This window comes from Bos taurus, chromosome 28 (assembly GCF_002263795.3).
Source record: "Bos taurus isolate L1 Dominette 01449 registration number 42190680 breed Hereford chromosome 28, ARS-UCD2.0, whole genome shotgun sequence".
NCBI classification, from domain to species: Eukaryota; Metazoa; Chordata; class Mammalia; order Artiodactyla; family Bovidae; genus Bos; species Bos taurus.
The window spans coordinates 35,890,994-35,918,845 of record NC_037355.1 but is presented as its reverse complement, the minus strand read 5'-3'; the positions used below and the strand labels follow the sequence as shown (position 1 = coordinate 35,918,845).

The following is a 27,852-nucleotide window of genomic DNA, read 5'->3' as shown; positions in this document are numbered from 1 at the left end:
CTGAAATTTAACTGGTATGTGGGCAAGACACTTTGATAAAGTGTTTCCCAAGTTAGCCAAATGAATGAACAGATGAGAACAGTCTAGAAAATACAGTGGAATGTTGAACTCTATACTGCCAGTATTCAGACTTCTAAAACAAACATTTCAGTTCTGACACACTCACAAAAAACCAGATAGATCGAAATAAGAAAGCCCAGTTGCCGTTGTTTAATCACTAAGCTGTGTCTGACTCTTTTGCAACCCCATGAACTGCAGCCCGCCAGGTTCTTCTGTCCATGGGGTTTTCCAGGCAGGAATACCAGACTGGGTTGCCATTTCCTTCTCCAGGGGATCCTCCCAACCCAGGGATCAAACCACTGTCTCCTGCATTGCAGGTGGATTCTTTACCACTGAGCCACCAGGGAAACCGGAGAAAGCCCATACTCAGATCCAAATACATATGTCATTATTTAGAATGTGATCCAATTGACACTTAATAACGGGGTGAGGGAGAGGATGGATATTTATTCAATAATCAGAGCTGGGATAATTAGCTAGATCCTTGCCTGTTACCTGTGATTGTACCAGAATCGCCCTCAGTGGTCATGACCTTAGGGGTTCTGTGACATACAAAAGAATAACTACTGCATCATTAGTCATAATCGTGGGAAATTTCAAAATAACAGATGGATTCAATAAAAGGGGCTTAGATTAATAAATCATGGTGAGTCTATAGAATGAACTACTATACAGATATTAGAACTGACATTGAGCATATCTGTTGGCATAAATGTAATCGTGATATATTACTAGTGGGGAAAAGCATGTGTAGGATGCTCCCAGTCTAATGTATCAGGAAAAAGAGTATTTTAAACCCTAGTGCCTTCTAAAGAGAGTAAACAGGTCCTAATAAAAGGAAAGGCCCAGGGTCTTCCCTAGTGCTCCAGCTGTTAAAACTTCATCTGCCCATGCAGGGGACATGGGTTTGATCCCTGGTCCAGAAACTAGGATCCCACATGCCGCAGGGCAGCTAAGCACATGAGCCATAACTACTGAAGCGGACGTGCCTAGAGCCTGTTCCCTGCAACAAGAGAAGGCACCGCAGTGAGAAAGCCGAGCACCACAGCTAGAGAGCAGCTTCTGCTCTCCACAACTAGAGGAAGCGCCTGCACGCAACTCAAATCCAGCACGCACAAAAATAAATAAGTAAATCCAAAAAAAAAAAAAAGGAACGGCCCATGAACTTCTGGAAACCATGCCAGGTTTATATATGCACATTTGGGAGGCCAAGCTGTGGTGAGCTGAGTTGCTCCAGGACTGAAAACCAGGATCTCTGAGCCCAGAGGAGGCAGGGGAAGAAGCAAAGGGACGGCTGCACACCTGAGAAGGTGGACCACTCTGCCCCAGATCTTGATCAGAATGATTTAACTCACAAAACGCTTGCTGTGAGATTTATTTAAAAGAGGAAAAAAAAGTGAACTTTAATTCTGCCAGGACAGAGGAGGGACAAAAAGGAACCATTAAGGGACATAGTAGTGGGAGGCCTGTGGGCCCGAGTGCCAGGTATTAACAGAGTTCATGAGGAGGGCTTGGGGCTTTCCCCACCATGGAATTGCTGGGTCAGAGTACAGGGTGGAGTACAGGTTGAGGACACCAATGCTGATGTTAAATAAAAAGCACAGACACACACATTTGTGATTCTAGCTTCAGAGCCCAGGGTTGCAGCCAGCCAGACCTGACCTTCCAGTGGCTCAGAGCTTAAGTAATCAGGTCTCTGCACAAGGCTTTGATCAGCATTCAGTGGGTGCGGTAAGTTATGTCAGAGCCACATGGCCAGGCTCACAGTAGGTGGCAGTGGGAGTTGTTTCCTGCTCCTTAATATGGGACTGAGTTCCTCACTGACTTGGTGAATCAACATACTAGGTGGGGCTGGTGGGTGTTGGGAGCTAATTCTATGTCCCCAGACTCCTTCTGGTTTACAGGAAAAGTCCTGAGTTCTCCACAGGTGTGTTTCCTGAGCCTGGGACCGATACGCAAAACAAGGAGAAATCAGCTGATTTTCTACTACAGTTCGAACTTGTGGCTGCAGCACTCGGGGAGTCTGGGAACGGGCCAGCGTTCCAAGAGGCGGAGACACTGATGGAGAGAAAACACGGGGCAGTGTGAAGTCTGGTCCTGTCCCCATGCCCCATGCCTCTCTGAGAGTACCCCACCCTCCTCCCTGTTATCACAGTCCCCTTCTGCTTCACCTCCTCTCCGTTAAGGTCATCATGACCCGTATGTTACTTGGCTAGTCCTGCATTTGTCTTGCCAAGGATGCCGCAGGGGTGAACTGGACATGACACTAAGGACCTCGGCCAGACCCTCTCTAAGGGCCGTTTCTGATGGCCCATTTCCCACTGGAGGTCCCTCCTCGGCTCCGCTCTCTCTTTGACGGCAGCCATCCCCCCTTCCTGCTGCCCAGCCCCCCTTTCATCACCTCCCCCAGGAAACCAGTGACACAGCAAAAAAAAAGGTGGTTTCCAGAGATGGTCCTCGGCTCACCGGATGCCGAGTCCTTTGGGCTGCACACCGCTCGTACAGCAGGGAGCTCTGGGTCTTCAGGTGGAGGGAGTATTGAGCGGGCTGCCCCCTCTCCATCACAGACAGACAGCCTACGCTTATCTGCATTCCCCCTCCCTAAACCTCTCCAGGAGCCCTGGTCCTGCTAATTGGAAAACGCTTGACTCCATCCGAATCCCCCTGGAACCAGGCCACTCAGCACAAGTATAACAGATTGACTGTGTCAGCCCAGGACTGATTCTTATTAACTCAAAGGGCAGGAGGCGACTCTGAGACCGCAGATGGCAAACAGGCTTGTGCTATGGGCAGCCGCCCACACAGACCTCCCCAGGTCCCCTGGCACCTACTAAAGACCATGCATCAGCCAGGACTGCCTGCTGCCTCTCTCAGCTGCAGAGTCACCTCCAAACCACAGGCCTGGCCCCACCAGGCCCCTAGGCCATCCCGCCCAGTGGAGAGGAGCAGCAGTGCCCTCACCCTATAAGCACCTGAGAACTCCAGGGAGCCCTGGGCTCCCATCCGGGCCTGGAAGAGCGAGCCGAGATCACTGCCAATACTTCCTGCATGCCCACCATGAAGCCACAGGCACTGTGCTAAGGCCTTTCTTCTCCTAACTTCTTTAATTTTCAGAATAAGATTATGAGGCAGACAGTTTTATTATTCCAAGGCCAATTTTGTTGTCAAAGTCGACAGCTGCTAATGATCCAGGACCTAAACCTAAGTCTTAGTGAGCCCTAACAGGTTCCTGCCCTTCCATCCTCCACCTCCACCCTCTGGGGTCTTGTTCTGAGCCAAACAGTCCTTCTGGGGCCATGCAGTGGTGTCTCACCTCCCCAGTGGTCACCCCTGGTGGGTATGGACAAGAGTACGTGTGCCTCCTGCTCCCCGCCACCATCTGCCCACAAACCACATCTGTCCCTGTGGGATCCCACATACTATTCAGCTTGAAGAGGCGCCTGCTACCTCCAGGCTGCTTTTCAGAGCAGTGAGAAGGCTGAGCAGAGGCTGTGAGCTAGGCAAACAACCCCCCACAGGCTGGGTTCTCAGTTCCCTACAAAGGGGGATTCCAGCCCCAATCCTCACTTCCCCAAGCTGTGGGACTTAGGGTAAAGTCGGCTGGTGTCCTTCAATATCTAGCCTCGCCTCTTCTTCCTGGGCGTACAGAGAGACCTTGAGCTGGCAGCCTGACGTGGCTTCAGATGATGGAACATGGGCACGAGTGATGTGCAAGCATCCAGGCCTCTTTCCTAAGATTCTCCCTCACTGGGTCCTCACCCTCTTCCCTGCTCCAGCCACCAGCTGACTAGACTGCTGCTGCTACTGCTAAGTCACTTCAGTCGTGTCCGACTCTGTGTGACCCCATAGACAGCAGCCCACCAGGCTCCCCCTGTCCCTGGGATTCTCCAGGCTAGAACACTGGAGTGGGTTGCCATTTCCTTCTCCAATGCATGAAAGTGAAAATTGAAAGTGAAGTCGCTCAGTCGTGTCCGACCCTCAGCGACTGACCCCATGGACTGCAGCCTTCCAGGCTCCTCCGTCCATGGAATTTTCCAGGCAGGAGTACTGGAAGGGGGTGCCATTGCCTTCTCCAATGCTGACTCTAATGCAGTGGTCTTCTAACTTGAACCTGTGTTAGAATCACCAAGTGAAAGTGAAAGTGTTAGTTGCTCAGTCATGTCCAACTCTTTGCAACCCCCCGTCCATGGATTTCTCCAGGCAAAAATACTGGAGTGGGTAGCCATTCCCTTTTCCAGGGGATCTTCCTGACTCAGGGATCAAACCTGGGTCTCCTGCATTGCAGGCAGATTCTTTACCGTCTGAGTCATCAGGGAAGCCCCAGAATCACCAAAGGGCTGGTTACAACAGTGACAGCTGAGCTCTATTCCTGAGTTTCTGTTACCACAGGCCCAGAGTGGGACCACAGAATTTGCATGTTTAACGAGTTCCCAAGTGATACCACAGCTGCTGGTCTAGGAGGTCACACATAGAGAATCATCGCACTGTTGCTGAAGCTGCAGTGTTATAATCAGTATCCCCACTTTACAGAGGAAATGGTCCCCAGTTCTGTCTGTTTCACTGGCACTGTGCTGCCTCCACACTAGACCACATCAGTGTGTGGCCCCCACATCGGCCCCTTCTATGTACACTGATTGTGTCCTGTGAGTTGGTGTCTTCAGACAGGGTGAGAACAGTCCTTGTAGTGGACATCCTGGGCTATAAACCCAGTTCTGCTACTCAACATGCGTGGCACCCGTGTGTTAAGCTTCCTCTAATGTCAAACATACCTCACCTGCCCAGCAGTGTTGCCCAAAGTAGGTTTTTTAATGAGGCTATCTGACTGTTGCCCTTGAGCAGCAGATACTTGGAACAGAAGGAACGAATATTGGTCCTAGATGAGCCCATTCCAGCCTCACTCCTGAGAACCACATGGACGTTCACCAGTATTGCTGCCTCCAAGGCCAGTGACTGACACTTGTCCCCGTACAGTTTGGGGATTGAGGAAGGTGCAGGGTGGAATATAGAAAGAGAAAACAAAAACACAGTCGAAAACTTTTAATGCACACCTTGGCCAGGCGTAAGAATTGTGTTGCCCGGAGGAAGGAGGGGAGTTCACCAGCCAGGGACTGGGCCCCCACACCCCAGTTTCTTAGAACATCCTTACAGATTCTCTTTTATATGAGAATCCTGCAAAGACCCCCCCACCCCCTGCAGCTTCCAAGAATTGTTTTAAGATCCGCAGAGAGGGGAGGAAAGCTCGCTTCAAAATGCAGTTATGCTTGGAAAGAGATTCAGATACACGTGAGATGTCTAACTTTTAGAAGAGGTGACCGGATGTTCTGTTGACTGGAGGAGCCAATTTCATCCTCAGGGCCCTGGTGATCCCACATTCCTGGATCATCCCTCCAGGAGCTCTCAAATCCAGGCTGTGGCCTGGATTTAGCTAATGGGCAATAGTCCCCTCAGCTTAGATGGGCGAGACTGGAAGGGTAACTTGGGATGTGACTGAGATTTACAATTGGAGGAACGAAGACAAATCCTACATGTCTGCAGGAGCGGGTGACCCCGTGGGTCTAAAGCGGCTTTGCTGACAGTGGGCTCTCTGGGCAGCAGACCTGAGCCATCCAGTCCCCACTGAGAAGGCAGCCAGTGCCCTTAGGACCCCTCTGATAGTGGCTGACCCTGACCAAGGGCACCTAGGAGACACCCTCATCCCCCGGCTCCACTTCACAGTGAGAAGTTGGCTCCTTTGGACTCCCTGAATGGGTCCTATTTTTTTTAAAAGTGAGCTCTGCCAGAGTAACAAGAAGTGGAAGGAAATTTGGAATAAGCAAGAGATTGTGGGTGGAAAACTCTGCATGGTTTAGAGAACAGCCTTCAGTTATCTGATCCTGATTCTCAAATGTCATTGCCTTTGAGCTGTTTTACAACTCTTTAAGTTGTAGTTAATGCAAAATACTTCTTGTCTATGGACATGCATATAGTATATTTGCATGATCCTTCAGGAAAGGGGAATGACCATTGACCCTTTCCCCCTGAAAAAAAGCCAGTCTCAACATTTGCTTTACTCTTTTTAGATTTATAGTCCACTGCAATTTCTCCTTTGAACTGCTTGTTAATCTTGCCAGATCCATTGTTTAATTAATGAGTTAAATCTTTCGCATGTGCTTAACATGTAGATGAGTGATGCCGCATTTTTGAAAAATAATCTGACAAAATACACAGGAAAGAGAGCCTCTCAGGGATGAGAAGAGTTGCCATGCAGTGCAAACCTCCCCGGCAGCCCCATCCATATCACCCCCAACAGGAGGTGTCCAGCCTGGGTTTGCCTACCTCTAGCAACAGGGTGCTCAGTCCCTCCCAGAGGTCAGTTCTCCACATGTATGATCATAGCTGTGCTGACTTTTAAAAGTAGAACAAAGCAAGAACAGATCTAAAACTAAAAAGAAAACACAGCCCTCCTCCCAGCCCCAGCTGATAATGACTGCTTGGACCCCCAAAATCACCTACAAACAAAACTTGCAACCCCGGGCTCCCTGCAAAGGCACAGTAAGGCTGAAATGGCTCGGCGGTGAGGGCTAGGAGAGAGGGGATGATGTGACCCAGAAGGTGCCGCCACGAGGTGGAGCCCGAAGGTGAGACTGCTGGGCTCATGTGCCTTAGAACAGTCTTAAGACACTGTTAACCAGCTGCCCTCCTGACCTTAGGGCTATAAATAAAATCCGAAAGGTCTTGGAAATGAAGATTTCCTCCTGGGGACCTGGGCTAGTACAGCAGGACTTCCAGCACCTGTAGTGCATGCGTGCGCATACACACGTATATACACCCACATGCATGTGTGCCTCCAGAACTGCATGCACATGTCTTACACACATACACGCACATGCCTCCAGGACTGCATGCGTGTCTCACACACACACACACATGCATCCAGGACTGCATGCATGTCTCACACACACACACATGCCTCCAGGACTGCATGCGTGTCTTACACACGTACACACACATGCCTCCAGGACTGCATGCACATGTCTTACACACATGCCTCCAGGACTGCATGCGTCTCTCACACACACACACGAGTGCCTCCAGTCCTGCTGCAGCCATCCTGCATCAAGGTTGGACACACTCGCTTGTCAAGGTGGGAGGTGCACGGACCACCTCCTGGCCTTGGCTTCAGGCCTGCTCCAGGCCCCTCCGCTGGACTCAGCCCCTCACTCTGAGGCCTAGGGTGGGTCCCAGCACTTCTCTCATCTCTGTTCTCCCTGCCTGGAATGGAACCAAATATGGTCTCCAACCATAGGAGCCTTCCCATCCCATCCAAACACGTCATCCTGCTAGTTTCAGAGCATCTATTCAGGTTCTTCTTTCTCGTCCAAGCTCCTTTAACCCAGGTTCCTTCCCCAGTCTCCCCCAGATCATCCCTTCAGGAGCTCTTGAAGGCAGGCTGTGGCCCCCTGCTGGCCCCCTTGGCCGGAGAGGAACACTGCTTCCTCTGGGGGCTTCAGTAGCTACGTCTCAGGCTGTGTTGGTTTCTGGCAGGATCCACACTCCTGGCAAGAAGAAACCCGTCTTCTGCCTCCCCACCACCATGACATAGAAAGCAAACAGACCCTGAACCTCAAATACCGGCTGAGCCCCCAACAGACCTAAACCTTGTTCCTAAAAGGAACAAGCCTTTCCTGTGCGCTGGAGATCCAGGGCCACCCTGAGGTTGCCAGGGAGGGAACTGCAGAGCTGGATCCCAGCTCTGGCTGGGAGCTTGAGCTGTGTTTCCCATAACCCAGGCAGCTGAGCCTGGTGGGGACTGGTAGTTAGATAGAATTCAATAATTGCATTAGCAGTAGTTGTGAGGGGTGCCTACTAAGTAATCCATCTAAACCTATGTTAAAATGCTTAGATGAGCCACCTCATCTCATTTAAACCTTGAAACAACCTCATGTTGGAGGTGTGTTTCACAAAAAACACCCAAAGTGGTTAAATAACTTTCCAAAGGCTACAGGCTAGTGAGCAGTAGGTGGCTGGGCAGCTGATAGCACCTTTCAAGTTTACCTTGCTGTCTCTCCTCTACACAAACTCATCAGATTCTCCCAGAAACCTTGTGAAATCAAGACCTCAAATTATTTCCACCTGAGAAATGAAGAAACTGAGGCAGTGAGGTATTTGCTTGGGGTGTTTGTTTTCAAGCCCGAGCTCCTGCACAAGCCTTAATCTAGAGCAGAGAGCCTGGTACTGCAAAGGATCAATGGCAACCCCACTCAGTCTCCACGGGAATACACCCTCACAGAGCCAAGACCGCCCCCGCTTCCCCACCTACCCTGGGTTCACTGTCTAGTTTTGCCTCTGGCACATAGCTGCCTGTCTGGGGAAGTGGCCAAACCAATAGGCTGAGCTCATCAGGGTGATCTGCCCTTCTCCAGGAGGGGGTCGACCCAGCAGTCAGGCAGTGAGCCATCTGGACCCCAAAGCCCCATTGCAGGCTTGTCTGCCGGGCTCTGCAGCTCCCTCCCTGGCAACCTCAGAGCGGCCCTGGATCTCCAGCGCACATGTCCTCATTTGTACACAAGGATGCCATTCAAACCACTCCTTTCTCACAGGACCAGCTGTCTCCGAAGGCAAAGGTGGATTGCAGGGCCACCTTGCTCAGCCTCCCTGTGGAAGCTGTGCTGTCGCAGGTCACAGGCTCCTGGAGGACACGTCACCCATCCCCTGCCCACCACCCCTCACCCCAGAACTAGCCCGTACATCCCAGGTGCTCAGGCCACCCTTACCACTCAACAGCCTGGCAGCACAGGAACACTCCAGCCCTGAGTAGCTGCTCATTATGATGGCAGCCCACCTCCCTGGAGAATTTCTTTAAAATGTTTTCCTTACAAAAACCTTCTTGGAAGTAATTCTAATAATAAGATATAGTGGGGTTCTTAATAGCCCTTGTAAGAACAAAACACCCTGTAACCAAAATGTTCATCCACAGGAGTGTAATAGGGGTGATTGGCAGCCTTTCCCATGTCCGTCTCTTCTACAGGAGTCTGGTTCCCCCATCACGGCATTTCAGTGGGATGAACACACACAGGGGGCTGCTGGGGGGATCCCCTAAATGGCTTTACCACCATGCCGTCCTCTTCAGCGGCTCCAGGTGGTTCATGGTGGGGTCTTCCCTCCCTCTGCCTTGGGTGATGAGAACACCGTGACAGGTGGAGCAGACAGGAAAGGAAACCAGATCCTCAGTGCTGGCATCACTGAGTCACTCAGATCAAACCCTGAAACTCACCCCACCTCTGGACTTTCCAGGTTCAGGAGCCAAAAACCTCCCTTCATTGTTTCGGTCAGTTTGAACTGGGTTTTCTTTTACCTGTGACTGTGAACACAATCCCCATTCTAAAACTAGGTTCATTCACTCATGACAGTCCTTCAGTGGACTGTGATAATGCATTGTGGATGGGTATTTGGCCGCGGAGAAATATTTCTGAGATATAGTTAAGTAGAATTAATTGCAAAACACAATTCTCGTTTGTGTGGAAAAGATACTTGAATATGCATGCACATTTCCGAGGAGGGTACTTTGTGGTGGATGTCACTGGGGAACAGAACATGTACTTATTACTTTATACTCTGTGCGTGGACTGTCTCGACTTATACTGAAAAAAGAGAGAAAGATTAGTTTAAAAGTCACTTGAGGTGATAGAGTCTTAGGTGATAATTTAATTTGGTAGTTATTAAACCATGCTTTTGAAGCCACTGCTGGCATACAAAATGCAGAGCATGGCAAGAAAACTGAGGAAGAGAGAACTCTCCCAGACCTTTGTGAGGCAGACTTCCTCCTTCTCCAAAGCTGGAATCTCTAAAACTGGCAAGTTCACCAGAACAGTATCCATTTGAATCCCAAAGTTGTATCACAGTCGCCGTATTATAGTGCCCATGTCGGCTTGTCCTGAGGTGCCCTGGAGATCCTAAAAGGGTTCTGAGAATGAGTATATCTTTACTGTAGTCTTTGAGGGCTTCCCTGGTGGCTCAGATGTTAAAGAATCCACCTGCAATGCAGGAGACCTGGGTTTGATCCCTGGTTTGGGAAGATCCCCTGGAGAAGAGAATGGCTACCCACTCCAGTACTCTTGCCTGGAGAATCCCACAGACAGAGGATCCTGGTGGGCTACAATCCATAGGGCCGCAAAGAGTCAGACAGAATTGAGCGACTAACACTTGGGTTTCCCTGGTGGCTCAGATTGGAAAGAATCTGCCTGCAATGCAGGAGACCTGGGTTTGAGGAGGATAAACCAGGTCTTGCTGAGTTTACAGGAGCTAAAAGTGTACAGTTCTCTGCATCTCTGGAGAGAGCACCCAGATGAAGGAGAACGGTGCTGCAGGAGGCCCAGTCTGCCCTGGAAGGCTGGGCAGCATCCTCTTGGATGGCAGGCGAGCACATGCCAGGGCCTGTACCAAGGTGGGTCCCTGGGGACAGGTTACCACAGTTTGGGGACAGACAGCCTACAAACCCTGTGGATGAGCCTGGAGCTAGAAAACACCCACCCAAGGTCATACAGCCACTCCACTCACCCAGACAGCTGAGGGCACTGGACCCAGAGGTGACCTGGCTGAGCTCCGGACACCTGGGCAGAAGGATGTCCTGGGACCACTGCAATATCTCCTCCCCTTTTTTGCAGTCCACACTCTGAGCTTGCCAGCCAAGAGGCAATTGGGTGGTCCCCACTGCCGAGACTCACTCCTTCCTCTGCTGGCTCTGACCCAGCCTCCTGTTCTGAGGAGCTCTCTCCCCCTGTGTCCCTGAGATTGCAATGGCCTACACTCCCAGACATGCCCATTACTGCCCAAGTAGTATCTCTGGGAGAGAAAGCTATGCCTGATTTCTCACTGCCCACTAGGCTTGCTCTGGTCATGGAGGGGAGTGAGGCTGCTGCTCATGAAGGTAAGTAAGCTACCCAGACGGCAGCTCTGGTCATGAAAGGGAGTGAGCCTGCGGCTCAAAACCAGGGCCTCTAGCCCAGGGTGGGACAGAGGTCCTTTGGGATGATGTCATGCTCTCCCAAAGGCCCCCCAAACTCAACCAGGCACCCAGATCCAGGTACAGAGCTAGGGATCTTCACTGACTTTCTCCGGATGGTTGTCAACCTGCCACAGAGCCCAGTAACTGGATCCTCCTCAGGAAAGTGATCCTTCTCACAGCCTTGCCCTTGGTGCTGGTTTTCCTCAGCAGGCACCAATCAGTGGTTCAGAAGCAAGGTTCACAGGCACCAAATCTCCTTCAGGGGCAAGGCTCCCAGAGTTTCAATCCACCTCTTCCAAATCTCCACTGGTAACTTACCTTTCTTGTGTTTTGGACACAAAAATGTTTCCTCCAGAGCTGATCTGGGGACTGAATCAGCTTTTAACTGTTAGGTACTCTGAGTACTTCCTTTGTTCCAGGAAGTTCTGGATCCATTCATTTTTCTTGTTATTCATGTGGGGAAACCTAGTCCAGCCCAGCACCAGCACAGACGGCTTTCCTGCCCCACCCGGCTTTCCTGCCCCACCCGCAGCCCTGCCCTGGGGTCAAAGGAGCCCAAGGAGACTGGTGCATGCACAGGTGCAGCGAGAGGTGGGACAAGGGTGGGCAGGAGGGGGCCAGGCACCTGGGAGCTTGGGCAGCAGAAGCAGAGGACTTTGAGGATGGGGTGGTCTGGGGCTTCAGGAGCCACAGGGAACAAGAGAGAGGCACTGAGTCTGGTGACTGGGCTGAGCGGCTTCCAGGCGAGTGAGAAAAGCAGTGGGTAGTGGCGGGAGGTGGACAGTGCCAGACAAGCAGCTTCCTGGGAAGGAAAGCTGGAGCAGGGCAGCACAGAGCTGGGTAGGCAAGCTTTCTGGGAGGTGGGTATGTGGGATGGGACAAGAAGGAGAGCAACTGGGAAAAATAATAGCATGGCAGTTCCAGGAGGAGGAGGTGGACAGGAGTCACAGGAAGGATAAGCAAAGACCCTGAAACTTTCAAGCAAGAGTGTATGGGGTGGGGGGGAGGTGGGGCAGGAGGGGACGTGCAGAGGCACAGGCTGGCCTATGTGGTCTGAGAGGACAGGGAGTGGCTGGGGGCTCAGGGGAGGCTGGGCAGGGCGTGACCAGGAGGCTGCACTGTGGCTCTGCGGAGAGTCCAGAGCGTTGGAGATGCCATGTCAGCACTCCTTAGCCTGCATTTCTCTTCTACCCTCAGCACAACTCAGAGTCAGAAGAGATGGCTGAAAGTGGTCAGCAAGTTCTGTAAAATAAGAAACAAACCCAACTCTAAAAAGTCACAGGTAGGTAGACTTCACCCTGAACTGGGCTGGGACCTGTAAAGATATTTACAAGGGGTCACCAGGTCCACCTGAATAGACGGAACGGCAGAGCTGTCGAGGAGCAGCTGCGGTGCACACACACCAGCAGGGAGAGCCTGCGGACACTGACTCCCCTAGGGCGGGCTGGATCAGACATACTGGCGAGGCAGGCACAGCCGCTAACCCTCTCCACACGTGGGCCAGCAGGTCTGGGGGACACAGCTCACGCAGTCTCAGATTCCAGCCCAGTGTTCCCAGGCTCTTTTGCTTGGACCTTACCACCTGGGGCTATATGCTTATGACCTAAAATAACATTGCCTCTGGGCCTACAGAGTCAAAGTCCCTGTGCTTACAGCTGAGCAAGCCAGCTTGCTGTATCGTAACCTCCAATCACTGAAAGTGGCACATGGAATCTAAAAAAAAAAAAAAAAAAAAATCACCTGATGAAATTTATTTCAGATTGTGTCAACCGGCTACCTTCCTGTGGTGCTTACTCACACCCAATCCCACTGGTTCCCTTGGCAACCAAGTTTACCACTGAGGTGCTTAATGCCATCTTGCTATGACCCCAAACAAAAACAATCAAAGCAACAGCATTAATATAAAGATATATTCCATAAAAGAGTTTGGCAGTCAAAGAAAAGCATCACACTTCCTAAAAACACAAGCATTCTTCTTCCTCTAGTCTACAGAGAAAACTGTAAAAAACAACAAAACCAACATCATCAACAAACACCGGCATGTACACTTCGGCGAGTGAGTGAAGGTAGCGCTCATTCCTGAACGAGGAGGACAGAACTGGCAGGACAAGATCCAGAGAGGCGTTAGAGTGTAGCCCAGCCAAAGCGGCACAGACATCCCAGCTTCCCCCGGGAAGTTATTCAGGACATCAGACAGACTTCATTTCCAAAAGCAGGCCCCCAATAAACCCTGACACGAAGGGTGGACACAATGACCACAGATATCCCCTTCAGGGGTTGGAGGGTCACCACGAAAGTCTTCAACGAAATATATGAGCCTCTATCCAGCTACAGGCTGGGGTCCATGGCTCAGCCCAGGGGCTGGCTACAGGGCTTCTCTGTCCAAGGAGAGGCAAAAAAATGCCAGGCCGGCCAGCCGGCCCTTTGCATGCAGCCTGGAGAGGAGCCCTGGCCAAAGGTCTCCGGCTGGCTGTCTCTGGCTAGGGTTCCCTGGCTTTGCGGTAGAGAAGGGTCAGGATTCAAGTTCCGGGTAACAGTTTCAGTAGCACCAAGACCAGAAGACAGTGAGGCCAAGTGGGGAGGGGAGTGACGGTATGCGTGTCAGGGGCACGTAGACAAAGGGGGAGTATGTGAGTGCAGCTAGGTGATGAGGGATGATAAGGAGAAGCTGATGGAGTTGGTTTGAGAGACACTCAAGGGAACTGAAAGGGATGGCGTCAGTCCCAGACACCGCGTAAGGCTGTTGAGAGAATGCCAGAGGAAATGAAGACGTGGTGTGAGAACATTCTTACCCCTATAAATAAACTATTTACACACTTTAGGAAAAGGAGAGCTGACGCTCAAGAGGAAAGCCACGCCCCCCGCCCCCCCCCCGCCCCCCGTGCCATCAGGGCATAATGCTGTTAGGCTGGAGCAGTTCCCGTCCTGGGGGGCTGGAGGGGACAGGGGACGAGGCACTCCCGTGGCACCAGCCACGTGCTGGCTCAGGCTTACTTCACTTGGATGTGGCTGAGGATCCCCGCCCACACCCCCAATGTGTGCAGACACCGCAGGCCCCGCTGGCACTCGGAGGTCCACAGAAGATGGGGCTGCCCCTGAGGCCAGCACCAACCACATGTGCGATGGAGGCCAGGGTGCAGCCACCAGAGCAGTCGGTCCCTCAGTCACTTCCCCCACTTAAAAACGGAGCCTCTGACTCTGGGCGGACCCCCGTGGGGGTGTCAGTCACAAGTCTCTGCGGGTTAGAGGGGGCCCCTCGGTCTTCAGCACCGGCAAGCAGAAACAGAGGTCACATCACGCGGATGCCGAAGGCGGGGTGCCGGCTCTGGCCAGGTGCTTCTGCTTCTCTCCCTGTGGACATGACGCTAATGCTGGAGAAGGGCTGCTGCCTCCACGGTGTGGCTCAGCTCCGCTTGCCTGCCTCTGGCTCCTCAGAAGTGGTGGCCTGCCTTCACCGCCTCAATGTCTGAGATCAGGGTCCTCGCCAGGAAGATGCCAAATATCTGGAAACAAAGGGCAGCAGAGGCAGCGGCCATCAGCATCGGGGCCCAGAGGGCATGCTGGAGAGGGTACCCCACACTGCCCATCACCCCCACACCTGCCCACAGAGACTGAGGACAGAAAGCAGCAACCGGGCACACACCAAAGGAGACCAACCCACAGTTAAGACAGAGGAGCCTGGGGTCTGCTTTGCCATGTCCCAAGAGCCTGGAAGGGGCAAACTGCAGCACCACAGAAGCACAAGGGATGCTCTGGCCTGCCTGCAACATGACCCTGCATATCCCAGACCGCAAACCACAACACGCTTTGTGTGCTGGGTGAAACTGGAAATGACAGGGTCAGTGACTGGTTCTGATTCCCAAAATAACAAATCTTGAACATTTCCCATAAACCTGGATTCTACAATAAATACGCCCTGGCCTGTGCTGATGTCTGAAGCTACACTCTGACCTCAGTGGCTGGGATAACCGTGTGGGAAGAATGATGTTTTTCTACCAAGAACAGACTAATGTGAACTCGGTGACCTGAGGAAATTGGCTTTTTCCCCAGTTTTAAGTTCTTGTTGTGGTTGGTATTTGATGAGCCACTCCTTCTTAAGTCTGAGTTCTTGCCTGCTTTGCAAGTAAGTTTTTTTGTTTCCTTTTCCCGTTGCGCCTGTCTCTCGGCTTTCCTCTGAGATCAACCAGCCACGGAGCAAAGGAGGGAAAAGGGCATGGACAGCTGGTGACCCCGAGTCCACGTCAGTGACCCTCCTTCCAGGAAAGGTCAGAGCTGTACATTTTCTAAACGGTGTGTTTTTCCACAGAGCAGCAGCCTCAGTTGCTTCAGAAGTTGCTCACAAGGCTGCTGGCTTCTCCTCCAAGCCCTGGGTAGTACTGAAAAACCCCTGGTTTCTCTGATTCACTGAATTCTCGACTTTCCCTAGCTAGTTCTTCTCCTGGCAGACACTAGCCAGCCTGCTCACCCCTGGCCTCGGGGACTAGCCCGAGCCACTAGCGTCTTTCCCCGTGTGAAATCTGACTCAAGGGGACAGGTGTGGTTATAAGCGGGGAGGAAGCCACACGGGCAGTGGGAACAGACCTGCAGCAGGGAGATGGCGATGAAGACGCCAGCCACGATGTAGATGTTCCGCGGGAGCCAGCTCTCCAGCGCCTGGATGCAGCCTTTCGTGAAGATGGACTCGTCCCATTTGCTCTTCAGCTGCAGGGAGACACGACACTGCCCTGAGCCTGTGACACGCAGGCTGTCCCCACGTTGGTTTTCTAGTGGGCTCCCGCCAAGGGCAGGGCAAAGGTTGGTGGGGAATGAGGGATCTGAGAGGGAGATGCCGAGGACAGATGGACAGACAGAACTCTCCAGAAGTACATCAGCTGGCATTGGCCTCTGCCCCTCCCTGGACAGTCTGCCTAAGTAAAGGCTCCCTCACTGTGATCTTTAACTTTTTCTGTGAGGGTCTCCACAGATTTCAAGATCAACACACTCCACAGCCCGTATCTGGAGAAAGGGGAGCAGGCTGGGAGGTGCGGGGGAAAGATGTGCCTCAAAGAGAGAAACTGGGAGAAGAGGGTTCAGCGTCTTCTGAGTCAGCAGAGGGAAGGGAAGGAGCTTCTCAGGTCGTGTCCCCTAGCCCATGGGAGACCGGTTCCAGGAAGCAGAGCCTGCATAAGCAGACACAAGCCGGCCGGCTCTTTCTAATCCTGACCCCAAGTGGAAGCTCAGGAAGCACAAAGGGATGGGCCACAGCCGGTTCCTATGTCCCCACCCACCTCCCCACACAGCAACCAGCTCCGGCCCCCCTCCCCTATCAGCATCACTCATGAAACACTGACAGAACATTCATTTGTTAGCGGTGTTAGGAGCTGAATTATGTCCCCCTAAAATTTGTATGTTGAAGTCCTAACCCCCAAGACCTCAGAGTGTGTCTGTACTTGGAGACAGGCTTGTAAAGAAGAAGTAAATACATTAAAATGAGGTCACTGGAGTGGGCCCTAATCCAGTATGACTGGGGTCCCCTAAGAAGAGGTTAGGACATAGAGAGAGAAGCCCATTTGAGGACACAGGGAGGAGAAGATATCATCTGAGCCAAGGAGACAGGATTCAGAAGGGAGCAACCCTACTGGCGCCTTGATCCCAGACTTTTAACCTCCAGAACTGTGAGAAAATAAACCTCTGTTCCCCACAGCCCGAGCGCTTTGTTATGGCAGCCCTAGTGACTAATACAAATGGTGACAAAATTCATTAACTGGAGAGGCTGATGCTGACACGGGCCCATCCCTGTCAAGGGGAGCTCACTGCAGAGGGAGCTGAGGTTTCCCAAACAGGAGGGTCACATCCCCAGTGTCCACGACCAATAGGAGGGGTGTCTGCAGGTTCCCTGAGATCCCTCTCTTTCAGACCAGCTGTCATTCACAGCAGCAGAGGCCATCAGAGCAAGGGCTGGGTGAGGCCTCACCTCTTCACATCCGAGTGGAGCCTGAAGAAGCCCTTAGAGGGCTGAGCCCCACTCCTGCCCTGCCACCACTGTCTCCACTCGGCAGCTGGACCAAGACATATGCTCCTGCAGCTCCATCCTGGACCCCTAGATAACAGATACCTCCTAGGATTCCAAGGAGCCTCTTCTCCAACATATAGCCTTTGTTCTCCCAAACTTCCACCTGACCTCTTTCCACTCATGTAGCAACTGCTAGATTTTGGGATTGCAGTTCACAGAGTTTGAAATCACAGGCATCATTGTTCTCGGGAGGATGTGTGCATGAACATGTGTGTGCTGGTTCCAAGCTTGCCTGGTTCCCAGCTTAGGTGGCACCTCTGGCTCCTTAAGTCTCCCCTGGGTTTCCCATCCAATTTGCACTTGTGCTAAATCAGGGAGTCAGACCCTGGGGAATAGACCTAAAGAATTCAAAATTCATATGCAATATGGGGGCTCTCACCTGAGTCCTGACGTCATAGCCACACTGTGTGTTCACAACTTTTTGCTGTTAGAAAAAACAGAAAAAATTCGTCATTTTTGTACTCTTGAGAAACTAGTGGTAGAAAGCTCTAGAAAAGTCACAACCAAACATGAGCACCAACTCCATTACAGCACACACCCTTCCAGCACACTGCCAGCTAACCTTTCATGCTAGGACAGGGTCAGAAAACTTTCTGCATGAAGGACTAGACGGTAAATATTTCTGACCCGTCTACGTAGCTGCTTTTTAACTCTGCTGTTGGAGCGTGAACACAGCCATTGACAATATATAAATGAATGGGCATGGCTGTATTTCAATAAAACTTTATTTATAGACAATGAAATTTGAATTTTGCATGATTTTCACATGTCACAAATTATTCTTGTTTTGATTTATGTTCACTTAAAAATGTCTGAAACCATTCTTGACTCACAGGTGAGGCAAAAACCAACAGCAGGCCGGCTGTGGCACAGGGGTTGCAGTCTGCAGATCCCTGTGCTAGAGGGGAAAACCTACCCTTGCTGAAGAATTCACAGTCACCGTGGAGCTGTGCTCTGCAGCCTCTGTTGATCTGAGGAACCTGCCCAGGGCCTGTGGCCCAGCACCAACAGTGTGACCACACTGACAGTACAGTGTAACTGTCCCCTCGGCTCAGACCCTCTTCAGGCAAACACTGAGCGCTCCTTCAAGGGAACCCGAGGAACCTCCCTAGGCAGTCCACTGGTTAGGATTTGGAGCTTTCAGTGCCAGGTCCCAGGTTCAATTCCTGGTTGGGGAACTAAGATTCCATAAGCCACACAGTGTAACCAAAAGAAAAAAAAAAGGTCACCCAAGAGCTCAGTTTCTGGAACTCAAGGATGTTAGTCTGCAGACCGGAGAGGAAAACCAGTGAAGAAGAAAGAACAGTAAAAATTCTGTGTCACCCCAGATGGCGATGTACCCCATCGTCCCAGGCTTCTGAGGACTGGGCATTTTCTCCAGAGAAAGGGACACCTGGGTTCATTACACTCATAGCATCTTGTTCAGGCTCTCTGAGTGAGAGCCCCTCCCGGGAGGGGTAACACTGTTTTTCTCCTGCTTCACCCAACCCACTAGAGCCAGGGTGGGCCGTGTGAAAACGTTCCTGGAATTTCTACATATAGGATTTCAGAGCTGCACGAGCCCCAGGCAAGTGGAAGGGGAGCCAGGTGCTCAGTGAGTCCGCAGGAGAGAAGTGGCCACAGCCCTCAAGGAAGCAGGAACTGCTCACTCCACTCCAGAGGGACTGTCCACAGGTGAGCCGACTTACCGCGGGGTCAGGCACGCAGCAGGAGAAGGGCACCCCACATTTCTCACGGCTGTAGCTGGCGCCACTGCAGTTGAAGTAGACATTGAGGTCCCAGTCTTCAGGGCCATACGCCCCACAGCACTGGTTCTGCAATCACAACGCCAGGGACCATCAGAGCTCCAAGCACAGGGTGGTGTCTGTCTGAGGGACGAGGGATTTGGTGTGCCTCTATGTATCACGCAGAGAAATCAAGGCCCACCCAACGGACCTGCCATCACAGGGACGTGACCAAGGTGACCCTGGTGGTCCTACGGAAGGGAACTGCGTCCAGGCCCTGTCTGGGCCCAACACCCCGGGCAGCGCCCTGGCCTCAGCTCTACTCCCTCCTCACCCTGGAACTTCCCCAACTGCCCCCTAACCAGCCCAGAGCAGGCTTCTCGTTCTCCTTCCTATATGGTCCTCTATCACCTGGCAAGAGAACACCTCCCATGGTCAGTGTGCCTTCCTCCCCAAGAAAAGGCCAAGCTGACCCCAGTCACCTTTTGTGTCTCTACAGAAAACAGCTGCTGAACACGTACTCCCAAGGAAAGAGTTACAACTAGGGTGAATGGTAATGCAATCGAAGCTTTGCCCCCGACCCAGGGTCTCATCCTCCTTTCCCACAAGCAGTCCCTATCTGGTGAAGCAGCAAAGAAAACCTCCCTTTGTCTAAAAACTCATAAAACCAAGTGCACTGAGAGCAGCTTTGTGACATCAGCAGTGTCCCAACCAGATGTTGTTTTTGCACTTGTCCTTAGAGCTGACACAGTTACAGCCCTAATTACAAGCCCACAACCAGGATTTCTGCTTTACTTTCATTTCTGAGGTAAAAGCCCGTCTCTCTCCCACAACCACCCTCCAGGGTTCCAGGCGCTCTAACGAATACCCAATATTTCACCATGAGGAGAGGAAGGCAGTGGAGGAAACTACAGTGTCTTTAAGGCCAGGGCAGAGACCTGGATCCTTGATACCAGCAAGCCCCAGGCTATGTGGAATCGAGGAGCCTTGAATAGAAAAGGAAAAGGCGCCTCAGGCAGTGCTGTCAGGAGGGGGTGGGGTGCCGACTCTCACAGACGCACGCGGGTCTCTACCAACAACACAGGAAGGATCTCTGATCACATAAATGGGTTTTGCTGGATCGATCTCAGGATACGTGAAACACGGGGCAAACAAGTTCTGGTTAATAAGGAGAACAGATCAAAGTTATTTTTAATGCTATTTTCTTCTCAGAACCAAAAGGTTCCCTATAAAAAGTTTTTGAGGAAGCTAGGCTTTTTGGCTGGAGAAGGCAATGGCACCCCACTCCAGTACTCCTGCCTGGAAAATCCCATGGGCTGAGGAGCCTGGTAGGCTGCAGTCCATGGGGTTGCTAAGAGTTGGACACGATTGAACCACTTCACTTTCACTTTCCACTTTCCTGCATTGGAGAAGGAAATGGCAACCCACTCCAGTCTTCTTGTCTGGAGAATCCCAGGGACGGGGGAGGCTGGTGGGCTGCCATCTATGGGGTCGCACAGAGTCGGACATGACTGAAGTGACTTAGCAGCAGCAGCAGGTTTTCTGGTAGAGCAGAGATCAAACAGCAGCCTTGCACAGGCCGGCATGGTGGGGAGTGGGTTTCTCCCGGGGGAAGGGAGGTAAGGGATGGGGGACAGCTGTGGTCCCAGCCTCCAGGTGCAGCCACACACAACGGGGATGGAGGTCAGACGAGAAAAGGTCACCGCCTGGGACTGCTTAGACTAACCTCCGGGGACATATTCCAGGGAGGTTACATTCCTCTCGGTCTAAAGAAGTTTGCTCCAGGCGGCTCTGTCCTCTCAAACAGGAAGGGGAAAAGGTCCCGGGAAGGAAAGGGACAGGAATAGCCTCAGACAGGGAGTCATGTGCCTAGCTCTGCCCCTCAGTGCCCACAGGGCCCAAGGGACTGTGGCTGTCTGCGTGGTCAGGGCTGGAGAGGTCCAGGCCCGAGGGAGTGGGGGTGGTCACGAGTGAAGCTAGACTGCCTGCCTGAAGCACTTGGGGGACAGTACGCTGAGCAAGCCTGGCCCATCAGCACACAGGAATGGACAAAGCTAATCTGTTCAGAGGCAGGGGTGGCACCACCCTGGCCTCCCTGCTGAGGGCAGAGCTGAGGAAGGAGGGTCCAATGTTCCTCACCAGCCTGGGCCCCCAGCCACGCACACAGACTGAAGCCAGGACAACCAAGCTCTATCAGGGAGAAGGCGGGCGTGGTACTTACGGCTTTCTGAAGGGAGTCAATGAGGTTCTGCAGGTCAATGTCATCCCGGTAGGATCTGATGTTGCTCTCAAAGAACTCCCGGAACCGGTCCCTCACCCAGTCCTGGAACAGGAAGGCCAGCACGGCCACGGCCAACTCCAGGAAAAAGATGAGCACGATGGTGCTGCAGAACTGCAGGGGGGACAAGCAGGGAGTGGGTGTCACCGCACCTCAGCCTCCCAGCCAGACCACACCCCCACCTGACCCAGAACCTCTGCCTCCCACTAAGAGCACGGGCTTGGCAGCCAAGAGACCTGCGCTGGAGCTGAGGAATCCCACGTGATGGGCTGGGTACCCTGGTTTCACCTCATCCCTGCTCACATTGCTGCACTATTGGTAAGAGTCAGATGAGTGAAAGGACAAGCAAGCTCCAAGACAATGGGCCAGCCATCTCCTATGAAGGAGCACCCCTCCAACAAGGAAACCCCACAATAGGAATGAATGGCTATCCTGGCCTACCAGGCTGCCAGCTCCTTTAGTGTAGGGACTGTGCCCCAGACATCCTATCTGACCTCTCTCCTCACACCTACAGCCATCGCACTTGCTAGAAATCTGTCACTCCTACTTTAGGGATAAGGAAACCGAGGTTCACTCAGGTCACATGCCTGAGATGCAGGACATCTGAGTCCCCTGGCAGGGCTCTTGACAACTCTGGAGTTGCTAATGTTATCAGTACCTACTCTGTGTGCATACAATAGTCAACTGCGTTAAAACTTCTGCAGAGCAGAGGCACCACGGGGGTGGAGTTCTGTCAAAGCCACTGCAGCCACAGGTCCACACCCCTCTGTCAAGGCGGGGTTCCGGCCTGCGGAGCTCGTGTTATCACAGCCACTAGCACTGGCCACACCGCACACTAAGCATTTATGCTATAGCCAGCAGTATCTCAAAATAAGACACACACACACACACAAACATACATACGTACAAGGCCTCCCAGAATGTAATCTCCATTCACAGAGAAGCAAGATAACCAAACAAAAATGAAAAGCATGGGGAAAAAAAAAAGTGTGTTTTGCTTTTTAATTTAAGCCCAGAATAAAAGGCTTGGTCTAATAAATTCAACAAATAATATATTGCAAAATATGATTATGTGTTTCCCCCACCAGGTGCTATTTAATTTTAGCTGAACGCATTTCAAAATAAATGTGTATCTAAATATAAAACTAACTCTTAGTAACTCAAAGTTCTGCCAGGAAATCGAGGATTCTGCACTGTACATCCAACAGATTCATACCCACTGGAGAAGGCAAAAGATTTCCTAACATTATTGACATCTTCTGATCTTAGCCAGGAAGGGCAAAGGTGACCAGCAGACAAATAGCTGGAACTGCAGGGGGCAGATAAAAGGTGAGGGAGGGGCAGGTGACCCTGCCCACTAGGAGCTGAAAACCAGAGGGGCCCAACTTTTCCCCGGCTGAGGGCCTACTTCATCTGAGTGTCTCCTGGAACCTTACCTTTTTCAGGGGGCAGCAGGGAACAGAGGGCTGCCTCCTCCCCTCACTGCCGGATCCTGGGGCAGGCTTGTAAGAGTGGCTACCTCGCCCCACCCACTCCAGCAGGTATAAGGCTAAGCCTGTCCTACAGAGCCTGCACTCCTACCTCCCCCACCATACTTCCTCCCACCCCCACTCCGGGCCACTCACAAAGTTGAGCAGACAGATGTTCTCCCGCAGGGCCCCCACGCAGCCAGCAAAGCCCAGGGTGAACATCACCACGCCCACCATCAGCACCAGCACCACCGGGTCAATTCCATGCATCCGGGTCACTTTGGTGAGGTCGGATAGCACCCCCTGAAAGAGGCAGAGAAAGCAGGGTAACATCAGCCTTGAAGAGTTGAGAGTGCCCTGGGGGGACTGAGCTGCAACTAAATGAGGACAGGGAGCTGCCTTCCAGGGCTGTCTTCTCGTTAAGTGCCAGGCCAGCGCATGGCCTTGCCCCGCTGCCCTCTTAGAGGCCCAGCAGATCTCTGCCTCCCTCAGCTCCCAGTGGCCCTCCTGCTCCCAGACTCCATCTAGGCTGTCAGTTCCTCACAGGCAGACCCCATGCTTCTTTTGTAGCCTGTAGGATATAGATGGGGTGAGAAGGGGCCCTGGGGGACCCTGTGGTCAAGGCACCCAAAGGCCCTGGCCTTTGGTCATCTGGCAGCTGACTCTGCATTCAATTCATGGAGAACGCCATTATTTTGAGATGAAAACAGCTTCAACACGAACAGGCTTGTGAACAGCACAGGCACCAGGGACAGATGAAGACAGCACTGTCCGCTGACTTTTCGTGACGATGCAGATGTCCTGTATATATCTGCGCTGTTCAAAATGGCAGCCACTGGTCACACGTACTATTATTGAGCACTTTAAATGAGGCCTAGTGGAACTGAAGAAGTGCATTTTAATTTGTATTTCACTTTAATTAATTTAGATATAATCAGCCACATCTGGCTAATGGGAACTGGAATGGACAGAGCAGTTCTACAGGATTCAACGGAGGAAGAAGCAAAGAGCAGCCAGGCCAGACGCCCAGGGGGAACCGGGCAGCCAGGGTAGCCAGGCCTAGGCTCTGGGCCCGATTGGCTGAGATGCTGCTGCTCCGTTCTGGTCACACGGTGGCGCTAGGAGTCATGGTTTGCACCAGCTTCTCGGTCACTAGGGCAAAGGGACACGGCACTGCAAGCCCTTAAAGGGGCCTAAACCTAAAGGCAGACCGTATCCAGTTCCCAAGGCCATGGCAACAAAGCCCGCAGACCTAAGTGCTCCTGCCTCCTTCTGAAAGTAAAGAGAGGCTCCACTGAAGGAACAGAGGGCCCTGGGCCTTAGGCTTAAGAGAAAGCTTTAGCTCTCACTGTTTCCTGCCTCGTCTCTCCACCTCCCCAGTACCCACCGACTTACGGTGCAAAAGGTGCACCAAAGGTCCACTCTGCTCACATGCGGTCTAGCCCCCTCCTTGGAGTTCCAAATGCCCCTTGTCCTTCCAGACAGTAAGAGCCTGCTTTCCTCTCCTCCCCCATCCTCCATAGGCTGGGCAATGAGGTTCGTGGGCGCTAAAGATGTGCCCCTGCACCGCAGGGCACCCAGGGGGCACAACCCAGAGCCTAACTCCCTGACTCAGGGGTCCTATCCATGGGCGAGAACGAGAGCTTCAGGAATCACCACAGCTGTGCTCAGGGACCTGCTGGCTCCAGAGGCACAGTCCATTCCAGAAGGTAGCCCCTGGCCTGCCCTGGACACAGCTCTGGACACGCCCCGGGATGACTCGGGACTTCTGGAAACGGAAGAGAGGGCTCTCCATGCTCATGGGGCTCAAAATCCCAACTGGCCCAGCCTTGGCCTCTAGCAGCAAACCTGCCACAGGGAAGCCAAGCTAGCCACAGGACCCCAAGAGTTTTCATCACAAGTTAAGTAACTTCCAAGAACTGGCTCTGTAAAGGTTAATGACCACAAATCATTGCCCTGCACAGGAGGGGCTCTCTGGGGAGGAGTTTGGAGAAAGGGACAATTAAAGCTGAATGAACCTGGTGGACTACTGCTCAGGGTTCCAGTGACAGTCACACCTACCTTCTCGCTCCACGCCCATAATCCAACTCCGAGGAAGACAACTCCAGCCAGCTGAGCAGGGCAGGGCAAAGAGAGAGAAAGTTAGGTCAGAAACCAGCTCCACGAACATGCTTCTCAGAGGAGGGACCAGACTGCTAGTGTCAGAGGGGGTTCCTGGCTCATGTCCACGCTGGGCAGGCAAGGCAGCCCCTCGGTCCCTGCAGACGACAGGGACTCCAGCTGAACGGTGGGACAGTGAGGCTCTTCAGGTAACTCACACCTGTCTTCCCCGACTGCTGGGACAAAGTCCTTCAACCCCAGCTGGCCCCATGCTTGGGAGAGCAGAAACAAAGATCTCGAACAGTCTCTGATCAGGAGAGACTCTGGGGTCAGAGACACTGAGCCACACCCTGCTTCCTTCCTCTTCCACAAGTCCCTTCTCAATGCAGTGCACTGCCTGGTGTGAAGAGGACATCATCCCTTGTGACGCCTTCAAGGGCTCCCAGTGCAGGTAAGGCTCTGCACAGGACTGCCACCCTTCTTGGGTCCCAGCCCTGGAGACATACTCCAAGCACAGAAAAGCAGCTGCCAGGCTGAGCTTCCTCCCCTACCATACTTACACTCTCGTGGCGGGACACACCTGTGATCAGGGAACGCTGGGTTATGTTACTGAATTAAGAGGCCTGCACTGAGCCATGTGCCAACCCCAGAACCGTGTCCCCCAACCCTGACCTCTCATCCACAGGAGCCCACTGGTGCCAAGGTGCCCCACCTGCCCCATGACAAAAAGAGACCCTCCAGATACACCCCACAGCTCCCTACACCAGGAAGGGTTTTCCAGAGCAAACACCTCGTGGTCTCGGAAATTAAGCAGCCCCCTGTTGTTCTGCTCAACTGCCGTACATTCTGCTGGCGTTGTGCCGCCATTTATCAGGACCTGGTGATAAACAACAGGGCAAGGTTCTCTGTGACTGCAAGTTTCCCAAGTGTGTTCTCCAGATCCAGGACCCTCCTGCCCACTGCAAGCCCCAGGAGGCTGGACTCAGAAGAAAGGCCTTTGGAGAAAGCCCGGGAGTTCCCAACCTCCTCTGGATCACAGGCCACTTTCAGAAAATGTGCACATGCCCCACATTTTGGAGGGAATTTCAGAGGGTTCACAGACTCCTCATTGCTGGTTCCCACAGCAGTCTGTGGACTTCAAGTGAAAAAGTCCTGCTAAGTGACCTGATCCGCCCGCTCCCGCCCCCCGCAACTTGACTAAGTACCACAGGGGCCGACAGGGCCAGGACGAGAACTCTGAACCCAAGTCTCCCTGAATCCAAGTTCCCTGACAAGTTGATGATTAATCGCTCTATCCATAACTTCATTCCCTTTCTTGTCCCACCCCGTTCTCCTTGAGATTAAGGAATATCAAAGAAAAGGGGAGACTGAAACCGAGCAGAACCCTGAAGGACCTTACCGGGTACAAGCCCCTCCATGACCCCTGCTTCTTGTTGGCCTCCCCTCCCCCTACCTGTTCCAAAGAGCAGATTCAAGCAGTTAATGATTAGAATAATGACACAGGAGTCACAGGACTCCCGATTCCTCCAGAAGGGATTTAGATAACAATCTACCACTATCTTTAAGTTGTTCTGCAGAAGTAAGACCCCCACTCTGTGGAGGAGGGCAATTACACATTGACCACAAGAAGTGTAGACCCCAGACTGGTTGGAACGGGAAGGCTGATGATTCAGATTTCTGAAACATTATCTGTTCAACACTAACCAATCAGAAGAAAGTCCACAAGCTAATCACATACCCTGTGGCCCTCACTACGAACATCTGCCTTTAAAAACACTTGTCTGGATTTATCTCTGGGCTTTCTATTTTGTTCCATTGATTTATATTTTTGTCTTTGTGCCAGTACCATACTGTCTTGATAACTGTGGCTTTGTAGTAGAGCCTGAAGTCAGGTAGGTTGATTCCTCCAGTTCCATTCTTCTTTCTCAAGATAGCTTTGGCTATTCGAGGTTTTTTGCATTTCCATACAAACTATGAAATTATTTGTTCTAGCTCTGAAGAATACCGTTGGTAGCTTGATCGGGATTGCGTTGAATCTATAAATTGCTTTGGATAGTATACTCATTTTCACTATATTGAGTCTTCCAATCCATGAACATGGTATATTTCTCCATCTATTAGTGTCCTCTTTGATTTCTTTCACCAGTGTTTTATAGTTTTCCATATATAGGTCTTTAGTTTCTTTAGGTAGATATATTCCTAAGTATTTTATTCTTTCCGTTGCAATGGTGAATGGAATTGTTTCCTTAATTTCTCTTTCTGTTTTCTCATTATTAGTGTATAGGAATGCAAGGGATTTCTGTGTGTTGATTTTATATCCTGCAACTTTACTATAATCATTGATTAGTTCTAGTAATTTTCTGGTGGAGTCTTTAGGGTTTTCTATGTAGAGGATCATGTCATCTGCAAATAGTCAGAGTTTTACTTCTTATTTTCCAATTTGGATTCCTTTTATTTCTTTTTCTGCTCTGATTGCTGTGGCCAAAACTTCCAAAACTATGTTGAATAGTAATGGTGAAAGTGGGCTGAGGAAACCAGAAGGAAAAGAGACACACGTGTACCCCAATGTTCATCGCAGCACTGTTTATAATAGCCAGGACATGGAAGCAACCTAGATGTCCATCAGCAGACAAATGGATAAGAAAGCTATGGTACATATACACAATGGAGTATTACTCAGCCATTAAAAAGAATACATTTGAATGAGTTCTAATGAGGTGGATGAAACTGGAGCCTATTATACAGAGTGAAGTAAGCCAGAAAGAAAAACACCAATACAGTATACTAACGCATATATATGGAATTTAGAAAGATGGTAACAATAACCCTGTGTACGAGACAGCAAAAGAGACACTGATGTATAGAACAGTCTTATGGACTCTGTTGGAGAGGGAGAGGGTGGGATGATTTGGGAGAATGGCATTGAAACATGTATAATATCATATATGAAACGAGTTGCCAGTCCAGGTTCGATGCATGATACTGGATTCTTGGGGCTGGTGCACTGAAACAACCCAGAGGGATGGTACAGGGAGGGAGGAGGGAGGGGGGTTTAGGATGGGGAACATGTGTATACCTGTGGCAGATTCATTTTGCTATTTGGCAAAACTAATATAATACTGTAAAGTTTAAAAATAAAATTAAAAAATAAATAAATAAATAAATAAAAACACATGTCTGAAAGC

At 51.6% G+C, this 27,852-nt stretch overlaps 1 protein-coding gene across 2 annotated transcripts in view; it reads right to left on the bottom strand.

Moving 5' to 3' along the window:
- Positions 1-12,940: 12,940 nt before the first annotated feature.
- Positions 12,941-27,852, bottom strand: part of TSPAN14 (tetraspanin 14) — a 57,697-nt gene continuing 42,785 nt past the window's right edge. For both annotated transcript variants that reach the window (XM_010820606.4, NM_001046448.1), the window contains 7 exon segments: positions 24,629-24,679; positions 22,724-22,870; positions 21,042-21,212; positions 18,785-18,910; positions 17,476-17,520; positions 15,626-15,745; positions 12,941-14,547 (listed from right to left, as the gene is read on the bottom strand). In XM_010820606.4, the coding sequence (XP_010818908.1) occupies positions 14,476-14,547; positions 15,626-15,745; positions 17,476-17,520; positions 18,785-18,910; positions 21,042-21,212; positions 22,724-22,870; positions 24,629-24,679 (732 nt within the window). In that variant the 3' untranslated portion in view covers positions 12,941-14,475.